We start from the raw sequence: 25,362 nt of genomic DNA on the forward strand, positions 1-25,362 counted from the left end.
TGTTCACAAAAGCCTCAGCCAGTAAAGAAGAAACTGTTTGAATGAAAGAAGCATTCATTAGAGTAAAAACCTTTATAACCTATTTGCACATTTAAAAACTTCCTGCTTTAAATCTGTGATCATGTAATCATGACACTTTTTCAACATGAAACACTAAACACGACTGTGTTGAGTCTGTTCTTCCCATTCCCTACAAGGCCACCTGGGTTGGCTGGAAGACTGTTTACTTAGCCTGGCAGGGCGAAGGACACTGTCTCAGCTGAACTATGGACACGCACACACATACATATACTGATACTGATAAGCACTCACCGACGCATCACCCTCCCTACCCTGGATCCAACGCTTACCTCCCCTCTGATGTGGACATCGGGTCAGTTGGAGGCGCAGTCGAAAGATTGCAGCGGTCCCAGATCAGATGTACACACTGGAACTCTTTCCCATGTTGCTTGTCTGTGTTTATTGTGCTATGGTGTGTTGATATCTGTGCATTCCTGTATTATCTTTCTGTGTTACACATTTCGATGTTTTTTTTCCTCACTACCTAGCCTGACCTGTCTCCCCAATGTGATGTTTGTGTATTGTATGTACGGTCGGCAAGGTCTGTCATCTCGGTTGTGGGCAAAAGACCTGCAACTGACAAATAAAGGCTATCTCATCATCTCTCATCTCATCAAAATTAAATCTTTCCAGTTTTGGATCTGTTGATTCCCACTCTCTTTTGATTATTTTCCCACCAATGAAAAAATGCAGTGCATCTAAGCACAGCTGGGATTGATCTTTATTTTCACTTCTCTTTAAATGTAACTTTTAATCATAAATATTATAGGATAGATTTAAATTCTAGTTACAAAACTGAAGAAAACAGCAAAAAACAACAACAAAAAATCTAGTGCCATTCACATGTAATACCTGTACAGCCCACAAGAGGGAGTGATACTCAAATCAAACACAGCAAAGGCTGATGGTGACAGAAAGGAACTGAGTGGGTAACACTTTATAATGGCCACTGTTATTTAACTGTGAATTATAGGTGTTAATTTAACTTTTCCATACTGTATGATACCATCTTTATTTATAAAGCGCTTTAAAATAAAACCAGGGTTCACAAAATGCTGTACACGCCAGCAAAAAAAAGTGTTTTAAGAAGAGTTTAAAACTCAGAAAGAGAAGAAGCCTGCCTACTGTGCAAGGGCAGATCGTTCCACAACTTTGGAGCTGCTACAGCCAAAGCAAATTAATGCTTACTAAGGGAGTGGGAAGGTGTATATGGCTGTTGCATCTCAGAGAGGTGGGGGCAGGCCATAAGAGATTTAAAAACAAATAAGAAAACTTTAAGAAGGACCCTAAAATGTACAGGTAGTGTCTCTGTGCCTGCCCGGCCTCACTCCTCCCACCGGCTGCACACAGTCACTGAGTACAGACCGGCTGATTCCTGTAAAGGGAGAGGCAGGAAGAGGTGGAGCAACACCTGAAAAACAAGAAGCTCAACGTCATTTTGCAGGAGGGAAAGTGTGAGAGAGCAGCAGCAGAGCTGCAGTCGAGTCCTGTTTGTCTCTAAAAGAAGATTCACTGGAGTCCATCAGGTTTCTCTCAGCAACAGTGGTGAGTGCAGCTGATCACACTTCCTGTTTCTACACAAATCTTCACTCTGTTCACTTCATCAGGACTCTAGAGCGCCACCTCATTTCTCCATGGTGCCACTTAGGCTACGTCCACACTCGCCCGGATAGATTTGAAAACGCTCTGCGTCCACACTAGTGTTCTCAGTCGTTTTCACAGAGTTGTGCGTCCACATTAAAACGGCTGAAAACGCTTACGTTCCAGTCCTGCGCATGCGTGAAACACACTCATTTCTGTCTGCCGCTTATTTACTTTCCAGCTGTTTGACACGTCGCGGCAAAAGGTGGAGGAAAAGCACCGAGTTTTTTAAATGGACTAACAATGAGGTGGAGTTGTTGTTGCTGCGAGTAACACAAAAGTACAAAGTTGCAAAAGCGAGAGAGAAATAAAGAATTTGAAGAAAAGCTCTGTGGAGCATGTACAGACTGATATTAATCTTTAATAGGACTGTCAAAACTGCAGCTGTATAATGCTCTCCACTATCTTTGTTTAATTGGTTACATGACTGCATCACATGACTAACATGCGTCATCATTTTAGAAAGTCTCTGTTTTCACTGTTCACACTGTGACACAAACACACCGTCTCCAAATGATTTACTTTCCGGCTGTTTGAATCGTCGCGGCAGAGGTGAGCAGCCTGATAGGAGTGGATGTAGCTGTGGGTAATGAGAAAAGATGAAAAGAACGATTGATAACTTTTTCGTTAAGGCCGGTGCTCTGACACAGAGCCATCAACCTCTCAGTGTCTAACACTGGTCTGCAGACAGCATCAGATAATGAGCCACATTAGATGGACTCTGAGCCCACTGACAGTAAAAGGGTGAAGTGTAGACATCTGGAAGAGAGCAGCCTGACCAGTTTCTTTGACTATGATACTGTAAAGCTGACAACATGATGCATTTACTGTGGTGAGTGTGCAAAGACCATGGCAGGTGTTGTGTCAAGGTAGGGATCCCCAACAGGATCTGTTTCCCTGCGTCAGGAACATTGGCTGGGCAGGGAAAGCGGACCCAACGGACTCCGCCTCCATCACGACCAACTAGACGTGGAAGGAGTGATGTTTTAGTGACAACATGAAAGATGAGTGTGACCGTTCAGTTTGTGGGTTACAACAGAAAATTATACATGTATTGTTCTCGTGTGTTATCGAACGGGATCATTTTAATAAACCGAGGACATTTTCCTGATAATTATCTGTATCATCCTGTAACTTTACTGTTTAAAGAGCTAAAACCTCCAACATTTCAGGATCAATAAGTCCTTATAAGACGTGTTTGTGAGCTAAAAATTAAGAATGTGGGATGCTGTTTGTCTGTGTCAACCAAACAACTTCACATCTTTTTAATGACTGTATTTATGTTCATCCCCAAAAGTTGATCCTGTTCATCTGGACGCTGCACTGTACAGCAGACACGACAATGTTAAGTTTGTGTTTGAGATGAACCAGTTTGTGTCTGAGTGTGTTGCTGGGTCTCCACCAGTTACTCTGACAACTGAAGATTCAAGATTTTTATTTTGACATTTGCACACAGGACCAACAGTCCATGCACAGTGGAATACTTGTGCAGAGCTTTCCAAGTCAAATCACACTTTAACAATATAACAATATAATAATATAAAGACAGAAAAAGCAGAAGGATAGAAATAAAGTCCGGAGTAGGGTAGTCGTACTATTTTCTATATACAAAGAAAAAGAAGAAAATTTACAGAGAGTTTGTTGTTCTCTACCTCTTATTGCATCACAGTATTGCACATTTGTTCCACAGATCTGTTTCACAAGTCTGTTGCGAGTGTATTGCCCGATGGTCAGTGAACCGATGATACATTCAAAATGAGGTTAAGTAGTGCTGTGTGTTATTTTAAGTGTTCAGTGTTTTTTGTTTGCCATCAGTCTGACAGTTGTGAGGAAGAAGCTGTTGAAGAATCGTGTTCTGTGTGTGATGCTGCTGTCCGCTCTGTTGTGTCTGAGATTGTATGTACAGCTTTGTATCTGCAGGTCCATGGATGCAAGTGTTGTTCCTATAATCCTCTCTGCAGACTTTATGACTCTTTGCAGAGCCTTCCTCTCTGTCTGTGTAGTATTTCCATACCAGACAGTGATGCCTGCAGTGAGGATGCTCTCTATCAGTCCTCTGTAGGCCTGGGTGAGAGGGTGGTGGTTCATGCCAGCTTTCCTGAGGAGCCTAATGAAATAAAGCCTTTGCTGGGCTTTTTTCACAGTTGAGAGTCCAGCACAGGACTGATGTAACCTGCAGTCCCAGGAATCTGTGGCTGTTTGCCCTGTCCACCTCCATCCCTTTGACAATAAGAGGCTGCAGGGGAGGGGGTTCTTCCAAAAGTGCAGTATTAATTCCCTGGTCTTGTCCGTGTTGAGGATGAGGTGAAGAAGCTTCTGTGATGAGTAGAAACTCAAAGAAGTCCAGACGCTTTTCTCTCCAAGCTCCTCAGACTACTGACGCTTGTTTCTTTCTTTTTAAAAATGAAATTTAAAGTGAATTTTGAATCAATTGTTTCTTTTCTTTCTCCCTCAGAGTGCAGACATGTCTGCTGCCAGCAATCTGCGATCTGAAGATCAGTTTCTGTGCTCCATCAGTCTGGATGTGTTCACTGATCCAGTCTTTACACCATGTGGACACAACTTCTGCAAAACCTGCATCAGTCAGCACTGGGACCTGAATCAGAGCTGTCAGTGTCCCATGTGTAAAGAGACTTTCTACTCTAGACCTCAGCTGAAGATCAACACTTTGTTCTCTGAGATTGTTGCTCAGTTCAGACGTGAAGCTCAGCAGAAAGCCAGCAGCAGCAGCTCAGAGCAACAAGCTGCCAAACCAGGAGAAGTTCCCTGTGACGTCTGCACTGGAACCAGACTGAAGGCCCTGAAGTCCTGCCTGGTGTGTCAGACCTCCTACTGTCAGACTCACCTGGAGACTCATCTGACACTGAAAGGTCTGAAAAGACATCAGCTGATTGATGCTGTGGAGAACCTGGAAGGCAGGATGTGCACGAAGCACGATAACCTTCTGCAGCTGTTCTGTAAGACCGACCAGACATGTGTCTGCATGCTCTGCCCTGTTTTAGACCACAAGAACCACGAGTTTGTTCCTCTGAGAGAAGAATATGAAGGAAAGAAGGCAGAGCTGGAGAAGACAGAGGCTGAGATTCAGCAGATGATCCAGAAGAGACGACTGAAGATTCAGGAGATCACAGAGTCGGTGAAGACGAGTAAAGATGCTGCAGACAGACAGAAAGCAGAAGGTGTTCAGGTCCTCACGGCTCTGATGGAGTCTGTTGAGAGACGCCTGAAGGAGCTCATGAAGGAGATCGAAGACAAACAGGAAGCTACAGAGAAACAGGCTGAAGGTCTCATCAAAGATCTGGAACAGGAAATCTCTGAGCTGATGGAGAGAAGCTCTGAGGTGGAGCAGCTCTCACGCTCTGAAGACCACCTCCACCTCCTCCAAAGCTTCTCCTCCCTCAAAGCTGCTCCACCCAGCAAGGACTGGACAGAGGTCAGAGTTCATCCACCATCATATGAGGGGACTGTGGGGAGAGCTGTGGCTCAGCTGGAGGAGACAGTCTGGAAACCCATGAAGAAGAAGCTGTTAGAGGCTGAGCTGCAGAGGGTCCAACAGCATGAGGTGGATGTGACTCTGGATCCTGATACAGCTCATCCTGATCTCATCCTGTCTGATGATGGAAAACAAGTTTATCATAGTGATGTGAGGAAGAATCTTCCAGACAACCCAGAGAGATTTTCTCACTATGCTATTGTTTTAGGAGAGCAGAGTTTCTCTTCAGGCAGATTTTACTTTGAGGTTCAGGTTAAAGGAAAGACTGAGTGGACTTTAGGAGTGGCCACAGAGTCGATCAACAGGAAGGGACAAATCACAGTGAGACCTCAGGATGGTTTCTGGACTGTGTGGCTGAGAAATGGAAATGAGTACGAAGCTCTTGCTGACTCTCCAGTTAATCTCTGTCTTCATCCTGGTCCTGAGAAGGTGGGGGTGTTTGTGGATTATGAGGAGGGTCTGGTCTCCTTTTATGATGTAGGTGCTGCAGCTCTGATCTACTCCTTTACTGGCTGCTCCTTCACTCACAAACTCCACCCATTCTTCTGTCCCTGTGACAATTATGGAGGTAAAAACTCTGCACCTCTGATCATCTGTCCTGTCAATAACATTAATCTATCCCTGATTTTACCGGCTGATTTCTGTTTTGATTTTTCTTGAAGGGAACAAATGAACATATTGAGTGTAAATCCTCTACAGTCTCCATGTTTCTATAGAATCTGATCATCAGGACTCTGATTCACACTTTGATTCTCATGGAGTTTGATTTGAACAGAAGAAAAGTTGAATCAGGAAATGTTCCCACTGATGGAGACTCGAGCTGAAGAGCAAATATCAGAGAATAAATGTCCAAAAGCTTCATTTACAATAAAGTTTGTTCAATGCTTTGAGTGAATCCAGACTCATGTGTGGCTGTTATACGGAGCATCAGAGTCCAGCTGAGTTATGTTGGATACAAACTGCTTATTTTGGCTCTGTGAGCAGTTTTGTTCACTGAAAACTGATAAGACGGATAATATTCAAAGAACTCTGTAGAGATTCATGCATCCATGTTCTCCACCTGCAGGTGTGGAGGAGAAAGGTGGAGCACAGACTGCTGCATCCTTCCAGTCACATCATTTTGATGATTATATTTCCATGTTGTGATGATTTGGGTTAAAGATCAACAGAGTTGAACGGCTGCAGTCACAGCATGAAGACGATGCTGAAGCTGAGCTGTCAGTGAACATGTTTCACTGACAGCTGCAGTCTCTGTTAGTCTGCATATTCAACACACACACAACTTTCCCCCTGAGGCAACGATCCACCAACAACACAAAGAACAGCTGCAGACACACACACACACACTGTTAAAGAACACTTTACTGTTTGAGGAATTAGAAATATATTTTACTGCTATTGTTAATGATCATCATCATTACCATTGCATTAATAATACAATCTGCAGTATTGATATTGTATTTTGGTGTTTAAACATATTGGTACCCAATTAGCCTTTATTACAGGTGCAGTTATAACCACGTTAAACTGTTGATTTGAATCTATAATCTTAAATGTTTTTGAATGCTTGTTATAATCTTAAATGTGTACGTGCTGGCCTTCTGTCTGGTGGAAAAGGTTACAAGTTTCAGCTGGTGAAGTGAGAGGTGAAACTGAGTGCATTTCATGCTGACACACACTCACACAGTAGATAGACTCATTTATAGGTGAGAGGTTAATCATGTTTGCTTGCAACTGCAAAATTGTCTCTGCAAAAAGAGGAACAGTTTCTTGCAGGGTGGGGGTCTGGTGTTCCAGACGAGAAGTGAAAGTCAGAATGTTGACAGGAAGCATCTGCTGTGGAGACGGAGACAATGTTATTTTAAACTGTGTTAAGTCATTGTGGTTTTGAAACCTATGTATGACCTGTATCTGAGTGACGTTGAAAGGACGTCATTAAATTTAAGCCCTAATGGTATATAAAACACCTGCTTATGCTCTGTAAGTCGGGGATCGGCGCTGTCTGCATACAGCAGCGGTCTTCCCACGCGTGCCATTAAAAAGTCATCGTTTGACTCCACCCGGCCGGATCAGTGTTGTTATTATGAAAGTTGATTACCTCCTCTACCGCTCCTCAATATTGAACCCAACAACTGTTTAAGGCAGAATTCCTCAGTAACAATGATTTTGACACTCTACCAGTGTCTACAGTGGTTTTCAACATACAATTTACTGAAACATGTTTTTCTTTATGCCGTACAAACTATTTTAAAAGAGTTTTGATCATGTTGAGAATAGATTCCTTAATGTACATCAACGTTAAAGAGAATATAGTTGTGATTGCTTGCAACATTATAATATTGTGGTAATGGGTGTAAGGATACAAAATAGAAAATAGGCCTGGGATGGGAACAAAGAACTGAGGTGCAGGGCAGAAGGACAATCAACCCCCACCCCCAGGGCATGAAGCAAGAGTTACTGAGGGTGAGGGGCAGACAAAGGGCAAACAGACACTACCTTAAAAGGAGGTGGGGGTCAGGGGGTCAGCACCCTTGGCCACTGTACTAGTGTATTTCCATTGTGGGGTGTTTACTGTAGGGGGGAGGAGACCAGAGGTTATAACTGCAACTGTTGTGTGGAGTTCTTTAGATCAGCCTTTAGCATAGGACTGCAAAGTTGATTCTGTTTATCTGGACATAGTGTTTTTCAGTTTCAGCTGAATGCAGTTTTCCCCAGTCTTATACGTCAGGAGCATCAGCACAGCATCTAAGCACCGCGTCTCTGTGGCTTTTAAACCCCAAAACACGCTAAAACAAAAATCGGTCCACCCCAAGGATCGGGTCCTCCGGTGTAGTTTCCACTGTGACAGACTGTAGGCTTCCTCAGAGTGAGGCTGAGAGCAGCAGGCCCAGGTGGAGTCTGACCGTGGCCCTTCAAATAGAGCTGAAAAAGGCCAATATATGATATTAAATATAAAATATAATTAAAACAACATCAGAATGAACAACGAGCTGCTGTTAAGAACTCCTGATGTCCATCCAAGGCCTGATTGTCTTACAGATAAAGACAAAGTCAAAGTTTCATCCGTTCTCCTCCTGTTTCACTTTAAACAGTTTCCATGACAACAACAATAATAATATATCTTATCAAGGCTTTTCAAGGCACTTTACAATGCCACTATTCATTCACACACTGGTGGAGGCAGCTACAGTTGTAGCCACAGCTGCCCTGGGGCAGACTGACAGAAGCGAGGCTGCCATATCGCGCCACGCAACGACCAGGACAGAGAGCAGAGAGCCCGGAAATCGAACCGGCAACCTTCCGGTTACAGATACCATCATTAAAGCATGTTAGAACACACATGTAGGATTTCACAAATCATCGCTCCTAAATGTAATCGTATCCATAACAACTGTTTGTACGTGTTAGCTTTGAAAACATCACATTCTTTATGCTAGTTGGTTTAGACAAGTGATCTCCAGGATGAATGAGGGCAGAGTTTCATGGAGACTGTTTAAGTGTAATGTAAACCTGGATTAAAAACCCCACATTTGAACACCTTCATTAGTGGCTGTGACCATGTTGAAGGACTAATGCTGACGTGCTCTGACACTCATTAGCATAGAAAACAAAGTGGTGAAAGCACAGAGCCCTGAGGAGCTCCACTGGACGGTCTGTTCACAGAACTTACATTTAATTATTTCACTTTTATTTACATGCAAAACACCCTCAGAGAGAACAGCTGTTTCAGAGCTGCCAGCGTTATTGGAAAGATGAACTGAAATCCTAAAATAGTCCAATTTATGACAAACTAACACGGTGAAATGTTGCAGGTTAAAATGTGTCGATGGACGAACTCTTTCAGTATAAGATCCAATAATACAAAACACATGAAGGTGAGGAAGAATTCATTTAAAGTAAATGTGATTTAAAGCACACTTCCTCGTCAGGAAGTGTAGGCTCGTCAGGCTGAAGCTTTCACTGTCTGACGTCTGTAAACAAACTGAAACACGTTCAGTGTTTAGTTTTACTTCACTGTGGGAGTTACACCTGACCCAGAGCCACACGTGTGACACAGCGCACCTGTCACTGTATATATATATATATATATATATACACATATATATACATATCTTTCACTGAGAAGCACAGTCTCAGCCCTGCCTCCTGATCCTCTGCCTCCGCCCCTGTATTCCTCCAGGATACACCCTCCTTCTGCTCCACCCTGATCACCATGGAGACACAGGGCCAGGGGTTGCCGGAGTCTGCTTCTTCTTCTTCTCTTCTCCTCCTCTTACTCCCAGCAGTCTCTTCTTCTTCTACTGTCTGCTTCCTGGCAGTGACATCCCCTCCTGGCTCCTCCCCCTTGTGTCTCAAGTGTGTCTCCATGGCAACAGATAGACTCAGGATGTGCAGGTGGTCCAGAGATAACTGTAGGTAAACCCTGTGAATTGAACCCAGCTTTATTTAACTCGTAATGTTTACAACCAGGAAGGAAGCTCACATCCTGAACCAATCAGACGCCCTCTTACATCACAGAGAATGGACCAATAAGCAGTCAGCATGCTGCAGGTTGTGTGTGTGTACCTGCAGTGTTTGTGTGCGATGAACCTGTCCTGGTCCAGGTGTTGGTAGGAGGGGAAATCTGATTGGAGGAATCTCTCTGTCATCATGGTGAACTGCACCACACCCACCAGACAACCTGCAGCACACACACACACACACACACACACACTAAAGAATAAAGTATGTATATGTATAAACAATGTATGTGCAGCCTGCTCCTATCAGACTTTATCAGACGATGATGGTAATGATGACGATAAAATGTTAATTTAAAATGTTTAAATAACATAACAAATATAACAAAATGTTTATTTCCAAGGTGATGGCTGTACAATTAAACTGGTTCCATTTAAACATCAAGGTTTGGTTTTCTATTATTATTAATCATTGATTCCATCATGGTTTATCATTTTTTTTATGGTTCTGTGTTTCTAGCTCTCTAGTTCTTATTTGTTTTGTGATTTCTAGTACTTGGGTTTTCTTCCTGTAGCCCTCATGTTTACTCAAGGTTTAGTTCTGTCTTCATGTTGACTTTCTTGTTCAGTCGTGTCTCATGTTGCAGTTTGTCAATCCTGTCTCTGTGCTTTGTGCTCCCTCTGTTCAGTATCAAGTCTGTGCCTCATGTGTTTCCTGTTTTATTTTGATAGTCGCTGTCCTGTGTGCAGTGTGCTTGGTTTTGCTGCCCTTCTGTCATTAGGCCTGATTTGTCCCAGATGTGTTACCACCTGTTCCCCATCTTCTCGTAGTCCTGCTTTTGTATTTAAGCCCTGTGTTTCTCTGTTAGTTGTTGTGTTGTACCCTCACTGTACTGTGTTTTGTTTTCTATGTGCTTCTGGTAATGTTCTGGTTCACTCTTTCCTGGTTTGATTTTCTAGTTTCCCGGGTTTCTAGTTTGGGCTTAAGTTTTGAGTTTCTAGTTTTGTTTTCTTCTATTTCTATACGAGTGTTCTCCAGCAATAAAGCTGCCACTTTAGTTAATCATTCTGTCTCTGAGTCCTGCGTTTGGGTCCTACATCCTGCCTGCCACACCTCAACACCTTTAATTTTACAGCTTCTCAGTTATTATAAAGTGCTGCAACTCATAATGTTTTCTAAGAAAGTAAAACGAGATTTAAACTGACTACTTCTACAAAGATGGAGCTAAAGTGATGATATACATTTAGTGTTTGGACTTGGACACATACAGTCTGTTTTTCCTTATCACTACATGTGAGTTCAATTAATGTTTTGTGGGAAAAGGCAATTTGTTTTTTAAAAGGATTATAGATTAGGAGCTGAATTACCCAACGGAACATCTCAGTCACTGACGTTTGCTGGAGAAGCTGCTCTGCTTCTTTGTGATGGAGCAGCAGCGTGACGTACTGAAGACTGTTAACGGGGAAGTGCTGAAGCTGAAGGCGTCTCAGGCTGCTCAGACTGATGTTCAGTCGTCATCCAGACAACATGAAGACTGCATCGGTCTCTCTGCTCCTCGGTGAGTCAAACACTAAAATCATCGATTTATTTACCACAGCTCCAACAAACAATATGGCAGGAAAACAAACGTTCAGCAGTTACAAGCTCGCAGCTACTGACTTTAAAGTTCATCTAAAAATTCTGAAAAGTTTCGTCAAGGCGAGAGGAACAGTTCATTCTCCTTCTTATGTCTTTCTGGTTTCATTTCATTGGTGGCTGTGAAGTTGGGCAGGAACCAAGAAGTGATGTTAATGTTGAATAGTGGAGCTCACAGTTTTAACTGAAATGTATGAAGAGTGATAGAAAATGGTTTCAAACATGCATGATGAAAGTTTTTCGGTTTAAATTGATCTCATCATCACTGCAAACCTCTCAGAGGTTCAGCCCCTCAGCAGTTTAATCTGGAATCCTGCAGGAAAGTCACCATATTGTCTGGACTAAGTCAGCGATTAAACTTTCTGCCCAGCTAAGTGTCAGTAACATGAAGACCAAAAGAACAAAAGAGACTTGACCTCTTTTCATCAAACATCTTTTCAGTCAGGAAACCACAGCATCTGACTGCATGAAGCACAGGGTCTTCTGACTGCGTCCCCTCTTTTATCTAGTCTTCACTTCCTCTATTCACAGCCAATTTTCCATTAAGAGGACTGAGTGTATTCAAACAACCACAGACTGCTTTGACTGTTAAAGTTCCCATTCCCATTGACATGACTGAAACAGGCTGCAAATATGAAAATAAAAACTGTGCTTTTGAAGGGTGGCTTCTTAGTCTCATACTTTCTTCTCTGCACGTGAATGAAAGCTCATCCATGCACAGTTACTTCTCCATTGTTTACAATGCTGTGCACTGTGATGTTTACCGTTGATTGCCATCTGATTAAAAAATGTATAGAAAACAGGCAAAGAAAGGCTAACCTGCATTGCTGTCTCGGTGGTATGGTACAACTTCCTGTTCCTGTTACAGTGCACGGTGGTGTTTCTGTAGTGTAATCTGCGTGGCTCACAGATATGGCAAAAATACAGACCTTCCATAATTAAGTAGAAGTACAAATACTACTGTTCAAAAATACTCCAGTAAAAGATGAAGTACTGATTCAACTTATCAACTCAAGTAAAAGTAAAAAAAAAAAGTACAGACTATGAAATGTACTCAAAGTAAGAAAGTACAAAGTAGTAGCAGTAAAACCCTGGCTGATTGTGACCCATTATCACACCTTGGCTCATGTGATTAGGTAGAGGATCATCAGGGGGTCTATTGTCCCTCTCAGGGGCAAACTCCCACAGAGCTTAAATGTGGGTCTCTTCACCATTTGACCTTAGAACTGAAGAAGCTTCTGGGATGAGAGGTGAAACGTCTTCAAGCAACTTAAAGAAGTCCAGACGCTTTTCTTTCCAAGCTGCTTAGATTGTGGCAGATACTTCAGGAAATTAAAAAGTTTCCTGCGAGAATAAAAAACAACAAAAAACAACAAAAAAAACTGTGCAGCCTCAGTCTTTCTTTAAATGACCTCTGACCTCCTGTTGCAGGTGTGTGTGTGCTGCTGCTGTCTGCACTGACTGTTTGTGCAGGTGAGTAGATGAAGTGCACCATGGTCCAGGACAAACACTGTAAACACTGATAGAAACTGTCCGTCTGTCCTCCAGTCTCTCTGACCGTCAGTCCAAACCTTCAGCAGTTCTTCACAGCAGCCTCAGTGTCTCTGACATGTGAAGGTCAGCTGGGCTCTGATGGATGGACGGTGAAGAGGGACACAGGAAGTGGGACTGAGTCATGTGGAGCAGGTGGGCGGGGCTTCGGAAGGTTCAGTGGTTCATCCTGTTTGTTTGATGAGTTCAAGCCAGTCAGTGGAGTTTACTGGTGTGAAGGTGAAGCTGGAGAGAAGAGTGAAGAAGTCAACATCACTGTATCAGGTAATGAAGTCGTTCATTTCATCATCAGACTAACAGCACGCTGTTATACCACCTCTACATCACTTTGTGTGTCTTTTCTTCAGATAACCATGTGATCCTGGAGATCCCTGCACTTCCTGTGAGGACAGGAAGTGATGTCACGCTACGCTGTAAAAAGAAAACTGGTGGCAAAGCTGCAGCTTATTTCTACTTTAATAAACGTCCTGTTGGACCTTAATCAGAGAAAAACATCACAATTAACGTGCAGCAGTCTGATGAAGGTCTCTACTGGTGTGCTACTGATGAGTTTGGATCATCTCCTCAGAGCTTTCTGAGGGTCAGAGGTCAGAACACTGACATCACTTCCTGTTTAAAGCAAACCTGCTGAGCTTATAATAAATTTAATAACCCAGTTTTATCATCTCTCCTGCAGATGTCTATGACACCACCACCATTTCACCAAGTGCCACCAAACCACCACCACCACCACCACCAACAACAATTACCAATCTCAATTCCCCTCCTTCTACATCGTCCTCCTCCATCATGTCACCTGTAGCTGCTCTGGGTTCTCTGGGTCTTCTGGATCTTCTTCTGGTTGCAGCTTTGCTGTTTTGGAACAAAAAAATAGGTATAAAGTGTGTCCAACCCCCAGAGCTCATTAGATGAAACATTTTAGATGGAAAAATTAATTTTCCTTAATAATTATGTAATTAGATACTATAATTCAATTATAAACTGTCCCCATTCACATTGTTTAGCAGAGTACTTATCTTACATATAGATAAATATAGAGACACTTTTATTAATAAAGTATGACCCGATCCTTGGGGTGGAACAATTTTTGGCGCAGCGTGTTTTGGGGTTTAAATTCCACAGAGACCCGGTGTTTAGAAAAAATGCATCTCAACTGCTCCAACACTCCTGACACGTACGGTATCACTACAGGTTTTGAAAAAAGTGCAGCTGGAATTAGTGATGGGATTTCCGGCTCTTTTTAGAGAACCGTCTCTTTCGGCTCCCAACCGGATCTTCAGGTTGTTTTGTTGCTTTAATTAATTTATTATTAACAACAATATAAAATTATGCATAAAAGGAATTACTAATTTAAAAAAAAAGTGTGGTTTTATTTATATATGTTTATATATAAATATATCCAGTGGCCCCTAGAGACAAAGTGTCACAATGTTTGAATCGGACTCATGCGCAGACCAGGTATCCTTGGTAAAGAGAAAGTGCGTTTAATTACAGTGAGACACCAGGTGAGAATATATATACAGTGTGGCGGGGGGGAAAGGGTCCGGGGCTCCAGGGTCCAGGGGGAAGCAGGGATTAATCCAATACACGCTCTTAGTGGGTTCCAAACACACACACGCTCGCTCAGGTCCAGGGCAGATCTATATACACACAGAGAAAGAAGTCCAGGTTAGGGATCGTCTCAAACTCACAGATACAGGTTCAGGTTCAGGTCCGCCGTCATAAATAGTGTGTGACGGTGAGCACAGGTGCGTGGGCCAGGGGCGGGAGCCCGTAATGAGCCCTGCCCCAGCAGAGGAGAGAGAGCGCAAAGGAAAAAAAACAAACAAAACATGTTGCCAAACACAGAGTCAGCCAGCGAGGCACGAGGACCATGACACAAAGCACGCACAAACTCCAAAGAAACTCCGAAACACATTTCTAGCTTTAACTGAACTTCCAAAACAGAGCTACCTAGATCACTTAAATTACACAATTGAAAACATGTGTGTATTGTTTGTGTATTTATACACAAGCACTCATATATATTCAAATAATTTAAAAAAATGTTCATTTACCTGTTACTACCACACACCAAATCTGGTCGTTGGTACTTGCTGGCTTGTGTAGCCACTAGGTAACAAAAGCTCAACACTGCGCCCTAGCATCCTGGAGCACTTCTGTTGTCTTTTGTACGTGTTTTGAAGTTTTTACGTGATTTGAAGTTTGTATGTGCTTTGTCTGTAGGGGGCACCATAAATATACTTTTATTTATTCACTCCACATAAAATGTTATAAATAAATCATATAATACAAAAACCAACTATTCACATTTCAACTTTTAACTATTTACATTTTCAGCTTTTCCCTTTTAAACAAATTTAACGTGAAACAACACAAACCGCTGCAAACCACAACACAATTAAATATAAATTAAAATATGAAAACAAAAATAACATGCATATTCTCTGTCATATGGACCTGCATGAATAAACTTTCTGAATCCTTTATCATCTGCAACTGAAAATAGTTGTGGATGATTACTATACCTTTCTAATGTGACGTTGTTGTCCCTGGCTCTCTCTCTCTCCCTCCCGCTCTGTTCCTGTGCTACTGCCAGTGTAAATATCGCCCCTCCCCCCTCTGCCCAGCACAAAGCACAAGACTCGCGTGCGAGTGAAGCGGAAAAAAGTGCGAGAGAGAGAGTGAGAGAAAGAAAAAAAAAACCCGAGATAAGGAGCCGGCTCGTGTCGTTCACTTCAAAGAGTCGGCTCTGAGAGCGGTTTCCTTCGTGACACATCACTAGCTGGAATAACCACATTTACTCAGGGCCTTCTTGATGTGATGTTCTTCCTGGCCGCTGTGTCTGTGGGGAGGGTGTTCGCTCTGTGTTGTAGCGTCCTGATGACACCCAGTTTATGCTCCATGCTGGCAGACATCTTCGGTTTAGAGGGAATCATTTATTATTTGTCTCATGTTTAAATCCTCATCTTTCTCATTCCTGCAGAAAGGACACTGTCATCAAGTCTGAGTCAAGTCACCTATCAGGATATGAACTTCAGACAATCAGCCAATAAAATTACAGATACACACTCACATGTTGTTTTCTCCAGTCTGAGGACACTGCAGGTACACATTCAGCTGTTGTCCAACAAGTTATTGCTTCACAAAATATGATTATAACCCTTTGTCCACTGTGGATCCTTGTGATAATTTCTTTGCTCCTCTATTCTTCTTGTCTTTTCATCTCCTGGATTCTCTTTTAACCATCTACTCATTCTCGTTCTCTTGTACATCAGGGCTGAGTTATTGATGGAGTTTCCCAGATCAAATTTAAAGGAGGATGGGAAGAAGAGGATTTTCTCTCTGCCAGATCGAGCAGCTCTCCAGTCTCGTCAGCTCCCCGCTAAGATTTAGAGCTTGTCCTGTTTTTCAGTATGAAGGCCCTGGTCATCTGTTTTTCTTGCCATTGCTTAAAAAGTGTACATTCTGCATCCAAATGTCCCATTGCCTTCAACTTTGATGTTTGTCTTGGCCAAAAATAAGCCTTCAGTTTATTCCTTTGTTTAAATAAAAATCTCTCGCTGACAAACTGAACCCTGGCTGTGGCGTCAGAGTAGCGCTATATAAGTGCTACATGAGAAACAGTCATTTTACCATTTACTATAAGCAGGCTTTTGCCAAGGCTGCAAAGGGATTTGTAAAGAATGAATTTTTGGTGTATTATGTTTCAGGCAGTTGTTGCATGGAAGTGGCTATTACTGAAAGTTCAGCACAGACTTGTAGTGACAGCCAGTGATTGGCATTTTGTCATGATAATAATAGCATAATGATTAAAAATTCCAGGTTCCTAATGAAGGTCTTGCAGATAAACAGTAACACATTCTATAATTTATTATTAATAAATAATAAACAGGTGGAGCCGGTAGCTCAGCATGTTTGATTTGGCAGTTTTGCACTAGATGAGCTTCCTGAGGCAACTCAAACGGGATCTGTGTTTCCAGGTGGAACTGAACAACAACCTCTCCATTGGAGCCACTAATAAAAAATAATAATAACAATAAGCTTTATTTGGGGGCTCTGATCTGAGGGTGTAACATCATTTGTAATGTGCGTCTCAACAAGCTCAAGGAACGCTTTGAAAGTAGCCATTAATATTGTAAAATCACAGGTAGCCAGTGTAGCGTTGTTTTTTTAAATATGCTGAAAGTGTGGCAGCAGAGTTTTGAACGAGCTGGACTCTTGACTGAGTAAAGTCTGTACTACATGAGGAGACTCGAGGAGATGAAAGCATGGGAAACTGTGAGATCAACAGATTCATCTTTTTCTGGTGAAATGTCTGGAAGTTTCTTTGGTTTGTGTACAAGAAAGTGAAATAATTTTCTTGAATTCTTAAACATTTTTCATGATATTAGTAGGCGGCTACTTTACTAAACAGCTCCAACTGTTTGATTTGTTTGAATTTTAGAGGACAGCTTTTTCCCGTGTTACTCACTTCATTATGGAGCTGCTGTAGTTAACATGTAATGCTTCTCTAAAACCCTGTGAGACAATCTTCTTTAACATTAGTGCGCATTAACCCCACATCTTCCCTGTTTTTATTGCTGATGTTGGCCTGACAGTATTGGGGTAACAATGTCTCCTCTGTGTAGGAGAGGGCAGCAGGGTCACATCCTCACTGACATCACCTGGATTTGCACTACAGTCATTCCCTTCACTGACCTTTGCTCTCCTGTAAAACTGAAACAGGCATTAAATGTTTACTACAAATGATGCATTACACAGAAATGCATTGTTAGCTGTTTTTACACACCAGCTTGTGTGAACCTTTAGTCTGAGCATGTGGTCAAAGGTCAGGACAGAAATGCAGCAACAGACATTTGACTGATTTGTGTTGTGACAGCTAGTTTTTTCGTTTATACAAATAAATGCTCATCACACACAGAAGAAATGTACAGACCGTACATTGATTAACAAACATCAGTGGATACAAGAAAAATGGTACAAAGACAAACATTAACAGCCTTAGCGTTTCTGTTCTGAATCTCTAATCTCTCACAGATATTCATCAAACCCTATCCTCTATCAGCTTTCAACATAAGAAAAAGTATTAGGCCTCATTGAAAAACAGTCTGTTTGCACATTAAGTACTATAAAAATATCTGATTTATCTAGATTTTCTTGAGTTTACAATTTACTAGAACTGCCAAAAAACATGAATACAAACAAATGATGAAGGATCCACTTCAAGGAAAGTGGAAAAGCCTTTGTTAGCTGCTGTTTGCAGCTAGCAGAGTCTAACAGAGGCTAACAGAGGCTAATACCAACGCTAACCAACAGTTTAGCATATCGTCGACAACTCACCTCAGCATGGCTGTCATCGGTCAGCAGTGAGTTTTATTAACTTGCACAAGACTCCTTTCACAAAGTTTTACACCCTCTTTGAGAGTAAATAAAAGTGGACATTTCTCAGCTCCAGCATTGACAGCTGAGGTAAACAGTGGACCGACAGCTTATCCACAAAATGGGAAAAACTCCGGTCCAGAATCCGGTCCAGTCCACATGGCAGTAAAAACTGTAATCATGCATACATGCTTTTGTCACACCTGACCATTTCGTACAATATAATTGAAGTTTTGGATTTAAAAATTTTGCAGACGTGAACGAGCAACATTCCTGATGAGGCTGGTCAACGCTGTTCAACTAGAAGCCTACGTGGATGATATCACAGCCTGCACACACCCCTGAACTGAATTGCCTCAGTGAAATACTTGCTCACTCACAAACTTCATTAAATGTGAATGTGTTACCTTGCTGGTTCCCAGTTGCAGCTTAAGTGCATCCAATATTAGATTTCCCAGCTTTTCAAACACACCATGAGCTGTGCCATTTTCTGGGCACAGCAGGTTAATACCATATAAAGATTTCCTGATGTGGTATCTCCATTAACAGGTCACGGTATTTCGCTCTCGAGGCAGCCAGTGCCCTCCCTGCAGTCCCAAAAGGTTAATTCGGTTCATGTTGACACACACCTGTGTGCACTTGTATTCAAAAGGTTTGTCCGTGTAACGATCTGATAGTGGGTGTGGGGAGTCATAGCGGGCATCGAGAAGATTCAGTGATATATTTTTATATGTTTGGCTCCTCCCACGGGATGGTGTGCATCTTTCTCTACTTTCTCTGAGATGTGAGTATGGATATGTGTGTGTTGACTGTTGAGGCAGGTGGATGCTGCTGATTGCTGGTGTGAAAGAGTTCCTAAGTGTTTATTGGATGATTGGATGTACAGCAGCTTCTTAAACCCCAGCTCACAGCCACCTCCGCCCTCTACTTCCCTCCTCTGTACCAAATAAGGAGCCAGCTTTGATCCAAATCAGCTAACTGCGCATCACCAGCTCTTCCTCGTCCTCACTGTCCAGAAGCAGCAGCGTGATGATCTTAACAGGGAAGTAGTGAAGCTGAAGGTGTCACTCTGCTGTCAGTCGTCGTCCTGACAACATGAAGTCTTCATCTGTGTCTCTGCTCCTCGGTGAGTCAAACGCTGAAATCTTTCACTCACTCATAGCGTTCATTTATCACAGACTTATGACCAGTGTTGGGACTAACGCGTTATTAAGTAACGCGTTACAGTAACTACGTTATTATTGTGGTAACGCGCACGGTAACTAGTTATTATGCCAAAACCAGGAACGCGTTACTCGTTACTGGGATTTAGATAGGCTCGTTATTCGTTACTTCGTGTGGTGACTATCACGGAGCTTCCACAGATTCAATAACATTAGCAAGTGGTGGAAGCCAGCAGGTGGATGAAGGAAAAGGGAGGCAAGAGGAGAGACCCGAAGCGGCCGCTGGTCCGAGAGTGTCAGGTGAACTGAACTTCCGGTAAGAAGTTATAACCTGCAGTCCATCTGGGTCAGATATGAACCAAGTTTAGGTGGAGTTTATTTTCGTTGTGCTGACTTTTTCGTACTGCGTGCTAGCTAGCATGACGGAGTTTCTATACAGCTGGGTGGGTGCTATGTTACTGATGTTGAACTTTATTTTGTTCATAAGGTTAATTATTAGAGTTGCCAACCATCCTGTAAAAAACGGAATTCGTATTCAGAGAAAATATTGAGCGTTTTGTATTGAGCTGAAAAGGAACACAGTTTGTCCCGGACTTCAGCTACAATGTAAAAGACACAAAGTTGGAGTTATTCTGTGTTTACGCTGCACAGCTGCCTCTTCTTCTCTCATCCTCTCCCCCCTCCCTCTCCTGTTTCTACTTCAATCATGAAACTGATCAATGATCAGCTGATCAGCTTTTCTCTCTTGTTTATTTATCGCCCACTTTGCGCCAGAAAGAGGAAACCAGCGGATGTCACGGTAAACAACAGCAGCACTTTTAAGCTTGATCAGCTGTTGTTAGAATTTATTTAATATTAATTAAGTATCAGCTGATGTTTGCTGGAGCCACAGCTGTAAACCTGCTGGTCATGATATCGGTTTGAATATGTGGTGAGAGGGAAACATGAAGATGAAACCAGGAGATGACAGCTGGTAACTGTGCAGGGGCGGGTCTAGCAAAGTGTTGCCAAGGTTCCATGTAGGGCATTAAAAGGGAAAGGGGGGCACAAGGAAATACTTTTCTTATTCTCATTTAAAATGTCTCACTTTTAAAAAAATAATTATCTGAGTCTTACAACAAACGATTGATAGATTGATACATATATACCATCAGAACAGTGAACATCACTGTCACAACAGTGTTTATTTTCATTCAAAGGCTTTATGATTTTTCCTATAATGGTGGGCTGGTCTCTAGTCAAAATGCCCGGGACGATTTTTTGTCCCAGTCCAGCCCTGTATGCAGCTCATCTGCAGTCTGGTGTTGCCTACATCTTCCTATTCAGAAGGCAGAATTTCCGAGTTCTGAGTACAATCAAAAGCACCATGACTGCAGTTTTTGTTTGTTTGTGTTGGATGTAAAAAGCAGGCTAGGATAGAATCAGGCGTGGGATTTCTCTCATGGAAATATGCACATTTTTTTTCCTTTCTATTGGCAGGTGGCACAGTGCACTTGTGGAAGAAGTTCACTCTTCTTCTTTAGTGTTTTTTGTTGTTTTATTTGATATTTGTTTGTCAAGTTGGACAGAAATCAAGTAAAATGTTTTTGGTTTTTTACGGCAGCTCACACTTTTAACTCAGAGGCACCAAATGAAGAGAAATTTGTTCCTGACAGATGGAAGAAGGACAATGAAAGTGTGTTTGTATGGTGACTTGAAGTTGTCTCATCAACAGTTTGTACGTTTTGCTGCTCAGAACCTATTTTCATCTGAAAGTTCAGATCCATCGTGTGTTCTGGACTCAGAGAGTTGGACCTTCATATCCAGTTTGTTGTCTGTAACATGTTGACTTGTAGAGAAGTCAGGCGACCTCTTTTTTCTTATCAAAGATCAACTTTCATTCAGGAAACCACAGCTGCTAGCTGCAGGTACCACATGCTCCTCTGGTCTGCCTCTGTTATGTAGTCTTCACTTCCACTATAGAGAGCAAACTTTCCTTCATGTGGACTCTAATAAAAGGACTGGAGACTGTTTTTTTGTCATTTACCTTCCTTTTGTGTATTTTGTTATTTTTCTCATGATGAGCTTCAAACAGAAGCAAACTGGGACTCAAACCTGTGAATAAAAATCAATGAAGCAGCTTCTCCAGGTTTTTATTCAGCAGCTGATGCTGAATAAACACATAACCCTTATCCCATGGCTTTGGTTTATAAGTTCTGACTGTTTAATCCTGAGAATGCTTTTCTTGCCTGCAGTACCTTTACTCCTTTACTCCCCATTACCCATCCAGTCTTCATGAAGCCTGAGTGGGGAGCAGTTTCTCCTCTGCTTCCAATAATCAACAATTCCCCAAAATCTGCTTAGTTTGGGAAATGTTTAGGTGCAGGGTGTTGGATTGTCAAAACAGATATGACATCCACCTCATTCAGACCAACATAGTTTCGTCAGCATGTGTTAAAACTGAGTTGGCGCTTTGTGTGATGTTTATAAGTTTAAATGTACTTTTAAAACCTAAACGGAACCTTAAAAGTGAAATAAAGGTCTCCCCCCTTTAATGTGATGTTTTTGGAACAAGACCAGATTGAAACAGGTTCCTGCCCTCTGACTTTCAGTGACCTCTGACCTGTTGCAGGTGTGTGTGTGCTGCTGCTGTCTGCACTGACTGTTTGTGCAGGTGAGTAGATGAAGTGCACCATGGTCCAGGACAAACACTGTAAACACTGATAGAAACTGTCCGTCTGTCCTCCAGTCTCTCTGACCGTCAGTCCAAACCTTCAGCAGTTCTTCACAGCAGCCTCAGTGTCTCTGACATGTGAAGGTCAGCTGGGCTCTGATGGATGGACGGTGAAGAGGGACACAGGAAGTGGGACTGAGTCATGTGGAGCAGGTGGGCGGGGCTTTGGGAGGTTAAATGGTTCATCCTGTTTTTTTGATGAGTTCAAGCCAGTCAGTGGAGTTTACTGGTGTGAAGGTGAAGCTGGAGAGAAGAGTGAAGAAGTCAACATCACTGTATCAGGTAATGAAGTTTCATCATCAGACTAACAGCACACTGTTATACGACCTCTACATCACTCTGTGGGTCTTTTCTTCAGATAAAGAAGTGATCCTGGAGATCCCTGCACTTCCTGTGAGGACAGGAAGTGATGTCACACTATGCTGTAAGAAGAAAACTGGTGGCACAGTCGCAGCTTATTTCTACTTTAATGGATGTCCTGTTAGACCTAAATCAGAGCACACAATCACAATTAACGTGCAGCAGTCTGATGAAGGTCTCTACTGGTGTGCTACTGATGAGTTTGGATCATCTCCTCAGAGCTTTCTGAGGGTCAGAGGTCAGAAAACTATTCTCTTAAAGCTTAAACCTGTTGAGCTTATAACAAACTGACTGACCCAGCTTCATATCATTCCTGCAGATCCTACTACACCAACACCACCAACAACAAAAACATCAGCAAACATCCACATCTCCTGTTCTCCTCCTCTTCCTAATCCCTCCTTCATCATCCCAGTCATAGTTACTGTAGGTTCTCTGGTCCTTGTGGTTCTGGTTTTGGTTCTAGTTCAGCTTCTTTGAAAGAAACACACAGGTATGATATCTGTCTGACCCACCTGGGCTCTTTTGGTTGAAGCAGCAAATTAAAATATTTTGAAATTTCACTTGAGAAAATCTGAGGGACTCTTCTCTGTTGTTAATTTCCTGTCTGCATTTATTTTGTAGAGCACTGGGTCCCAACATCTTTAGAGTGATGCATTCCCATGGCCCAATTGAAAAGTTTTAAAAGTTCTGCAAGTGGGTCCATAAAAATTAAAAGTATTACTGATATAAACTGGGCTTATCTCTCATTCAAAGTCACGTCCAGACAGCTTCCATCAGGGTTTCAACTTTAGGATCACTCCCTAGAAATTAGATTCAGACTAAAACCCCACAGACACAAACACCAGTTTGGGTTGTTTTTCCTGATTGGCTATCACTTGTTAAGGTGGTATGATACGGGAACAGTGTTCTGTGGACTCATCACTCTGATGCTGCCATCATGGCTCTGCTTAATCAACGAGTCTTTGCTTCTGAATCCTGTACCTGTAACATCAGACTGTCTTTGAAGGTCTAATAAACATCCTACAGCAGTGAAGTGATCACCTGCTCCTTCGGTGTTATTTGCCTAACGTTCATTCGCCTCACGTCATTTCTGCAGGGAGATGCCAGCCAGCCTCTACAAATGATGTCACATATGCCGAGGTCAACCTTAGAGAGTCAGCCAATAAGATGTCAGTCATCCAACCAGAAGTGATTTACTCCAGCCTGAGCATAAACACTACAGGTACACAATCTAGCAGGTGACATAAATGAGCGATAAATGCAAGAGAAATTGAGAGATGGGTGAAAAAAGTTGAAGAAGATGAGACTTTCCCCTCTTCATGCTGCCATGTATATTTGACCTCTGTCTCTAAATTAATCTGAAAGTTTCTTGTTCTGGACAAATTTAAATGTAAACCCATTTTCTAAAAAGAATTTAAAAAATGTGTAAATAAACAAAGAATACAAAGATTTGTAAATCTCATATTTTATTAACAATACAATACCAAAAACAGGTTAAAAGGAAAAAAACAAGTGACCGAACAAAGACCAACAGCTGGAGGAGGAACACTTCCAGAAATGACTGTCAATGAACACAGTTCATCACACCATCTATTCCAGGAGCACAGCTTCATAGTAGAAGTGTCAGGTGCTGAACTGGCCTGCCTGCAGTCCTGATCTTTCATCAATGAAAACCTCTGGAGCATCATGAAACCAGAAGCAGGAAAAAGAAGAGCCAGGACTGCTGGGCGGCTAAAACCCTCCATCAGACACAAATGGAGCAACATCCCACTCCCAAAAAGTCCAAAAGCTGCTGTTCTCAGTTCAGAGACATTTACAGAAAGATGTTAAAAGGCGAGGCTGTACAGGAGCATTACAAAATTACACTTCTGATGTGTTTTTGGTTTTCTGTCTTTGAGAGAACATGGGTTTATGAGATTTGAAAATCATTGGATTCTGTTTTTATTTGTTTTAAACAGCATCACTACTTTGAGGTCGTAACATGTGGTCGTGGAAAAAATATTTTTACCTCAAATATATCAAAAGTTTTGAAAATGGGACAGGAACTCAGGATCCACAGCAGGTCTGCAGCTCTCAGTTTCCTGTTTTACAGTTAACGTTGTCACTGGTTTCCACTAAACCTTTACTGTGGTCTCTGTGGTCGATTCACTGTTTGAAAAATGGGACAGTGACAGTGTCAGACAGCTGTGGCACTGATCCTGCAGCTTCAACAGATCGCTGCATTGGAAGAATGTGATTGGTACATAGTGTGAGTCAATTTAGGTTAGTATGAATGTCTGCCCTTTTCCAAAATAAATTTGGGAAATTTGCTTTGTTCTTTATCCATGTGTGTTCGGTGAAAAATAAAGTTGACAAGTCGCTCAGAGAGAGATCAAAGACAAGGTTTGGCCACCTTTTGGATTCCACACGACACACGAGGAGCTGATGAAGATGCAGAGTCACCAAAGTGAAGGGAGAAAGTTCTCCTGTGTGAGACGCAGCAGTCACATGTAAAAGCAGATAAATGGTGAAGTCACCTGAGTCAGTAGCTGTTTTTTCCCGGAGTCGAGCGTTCATTCACCCACATCAAAACAGGTGCTGCTCGTGTGGTTAACTGCTGAGACAAGCTGAAGTGTGTGACAGAGCTTCCTTGTTGACACCAGTGGGAAATGATCAAAGGTAAAACAACCGGTGTCATAAACCATGAAGTGTTTTATGTGTTTAAGTTCAATTTAACAGTTATTCGAATGTTGTGGACTGTTTCCTGCCATTAAGAAAGAAAAGATAAAAAGAGTCCAGAGTCCAGATTGTGCATGTCAGAACATGAGAGTATGCTGAGCTGGATCAAATTATTACTGAGAATGAAATACCATGACCTCATGAACTACAGTAAACTAAGAATGATGATGATGAGTAGAAGG

General features: G+C 42.2%; 2 protein-coding genes and 1 pseudogene across 2 annotated transcripts; all 3 read left to right on the top strand.

Moving 5' to 3' along the window:
* Window positions 1-1,465: 1,465 nt before the first annotated feature.
* On the top strand, window positions 1,466-5,854 carry LOC148103136 (E3 ubiquitin-protein ligase TRIM21-like). The gene is made up of 2 exons (XM_087838071.1): window positions 1,466-1,605; window positions 4,157-5,854. The coding sequence occupies exon 2, from the start codon at window positions 4,166-4,168 to the stop codon at window positions 5,852-5,854; it is 1,689 nt and encodes a 562-aa protein (XP_087694197.1). The 5' UTR covers window positions 1,466-1,605; window positions 4,157-4,165.
* A 5,328-nt stretch (window positions 5,855-11,182) lies between these two features.
* Window positions 11,183-13,753, top strand: LOC148103137 (uncharacterized; annotated as a pseudogene).
* A 5,565-nt stretch (window positions 13,754-19,318) lies between these two features.
* Window positions 19,319-22,939, top strand: LOC118455945 (uncharacterized). The gene is made up of 5 exons (XM_087838072.1): window positions 19,319-19,349; window positions 21,998-22,039; window positions 22,115-22,381; window positions 22,458-22,697; window positions 22,779-22,939. Exons 1-5 carry the CDS (start codon window positions 19,319-19,321, stop codon window positions 22,937-22,939), a joined length of 741 nt encoding a protein of 246 aa, XP_087694198.1.
* Window positions 22,940-25,362: the final 2,423 nt, after the last annotated feature.

Source organism: Neolamprologus brichardi, chromosome 3 (genome assembly GCF_056152115.1).
Source record: "Neolamprologus brichardi isolate AB-2024 chromosome 3, ASM5615211v1, whole genome shotgun sequence".
In the NCBI taxonomy this organism is placed as follows: domain Eukaryota; kingdom Metazoa; phylum Chordata; class Actinopteri; order Cichliformes; family Cichlidae; genus Neolamprologus; species Neolamprologus brichardi.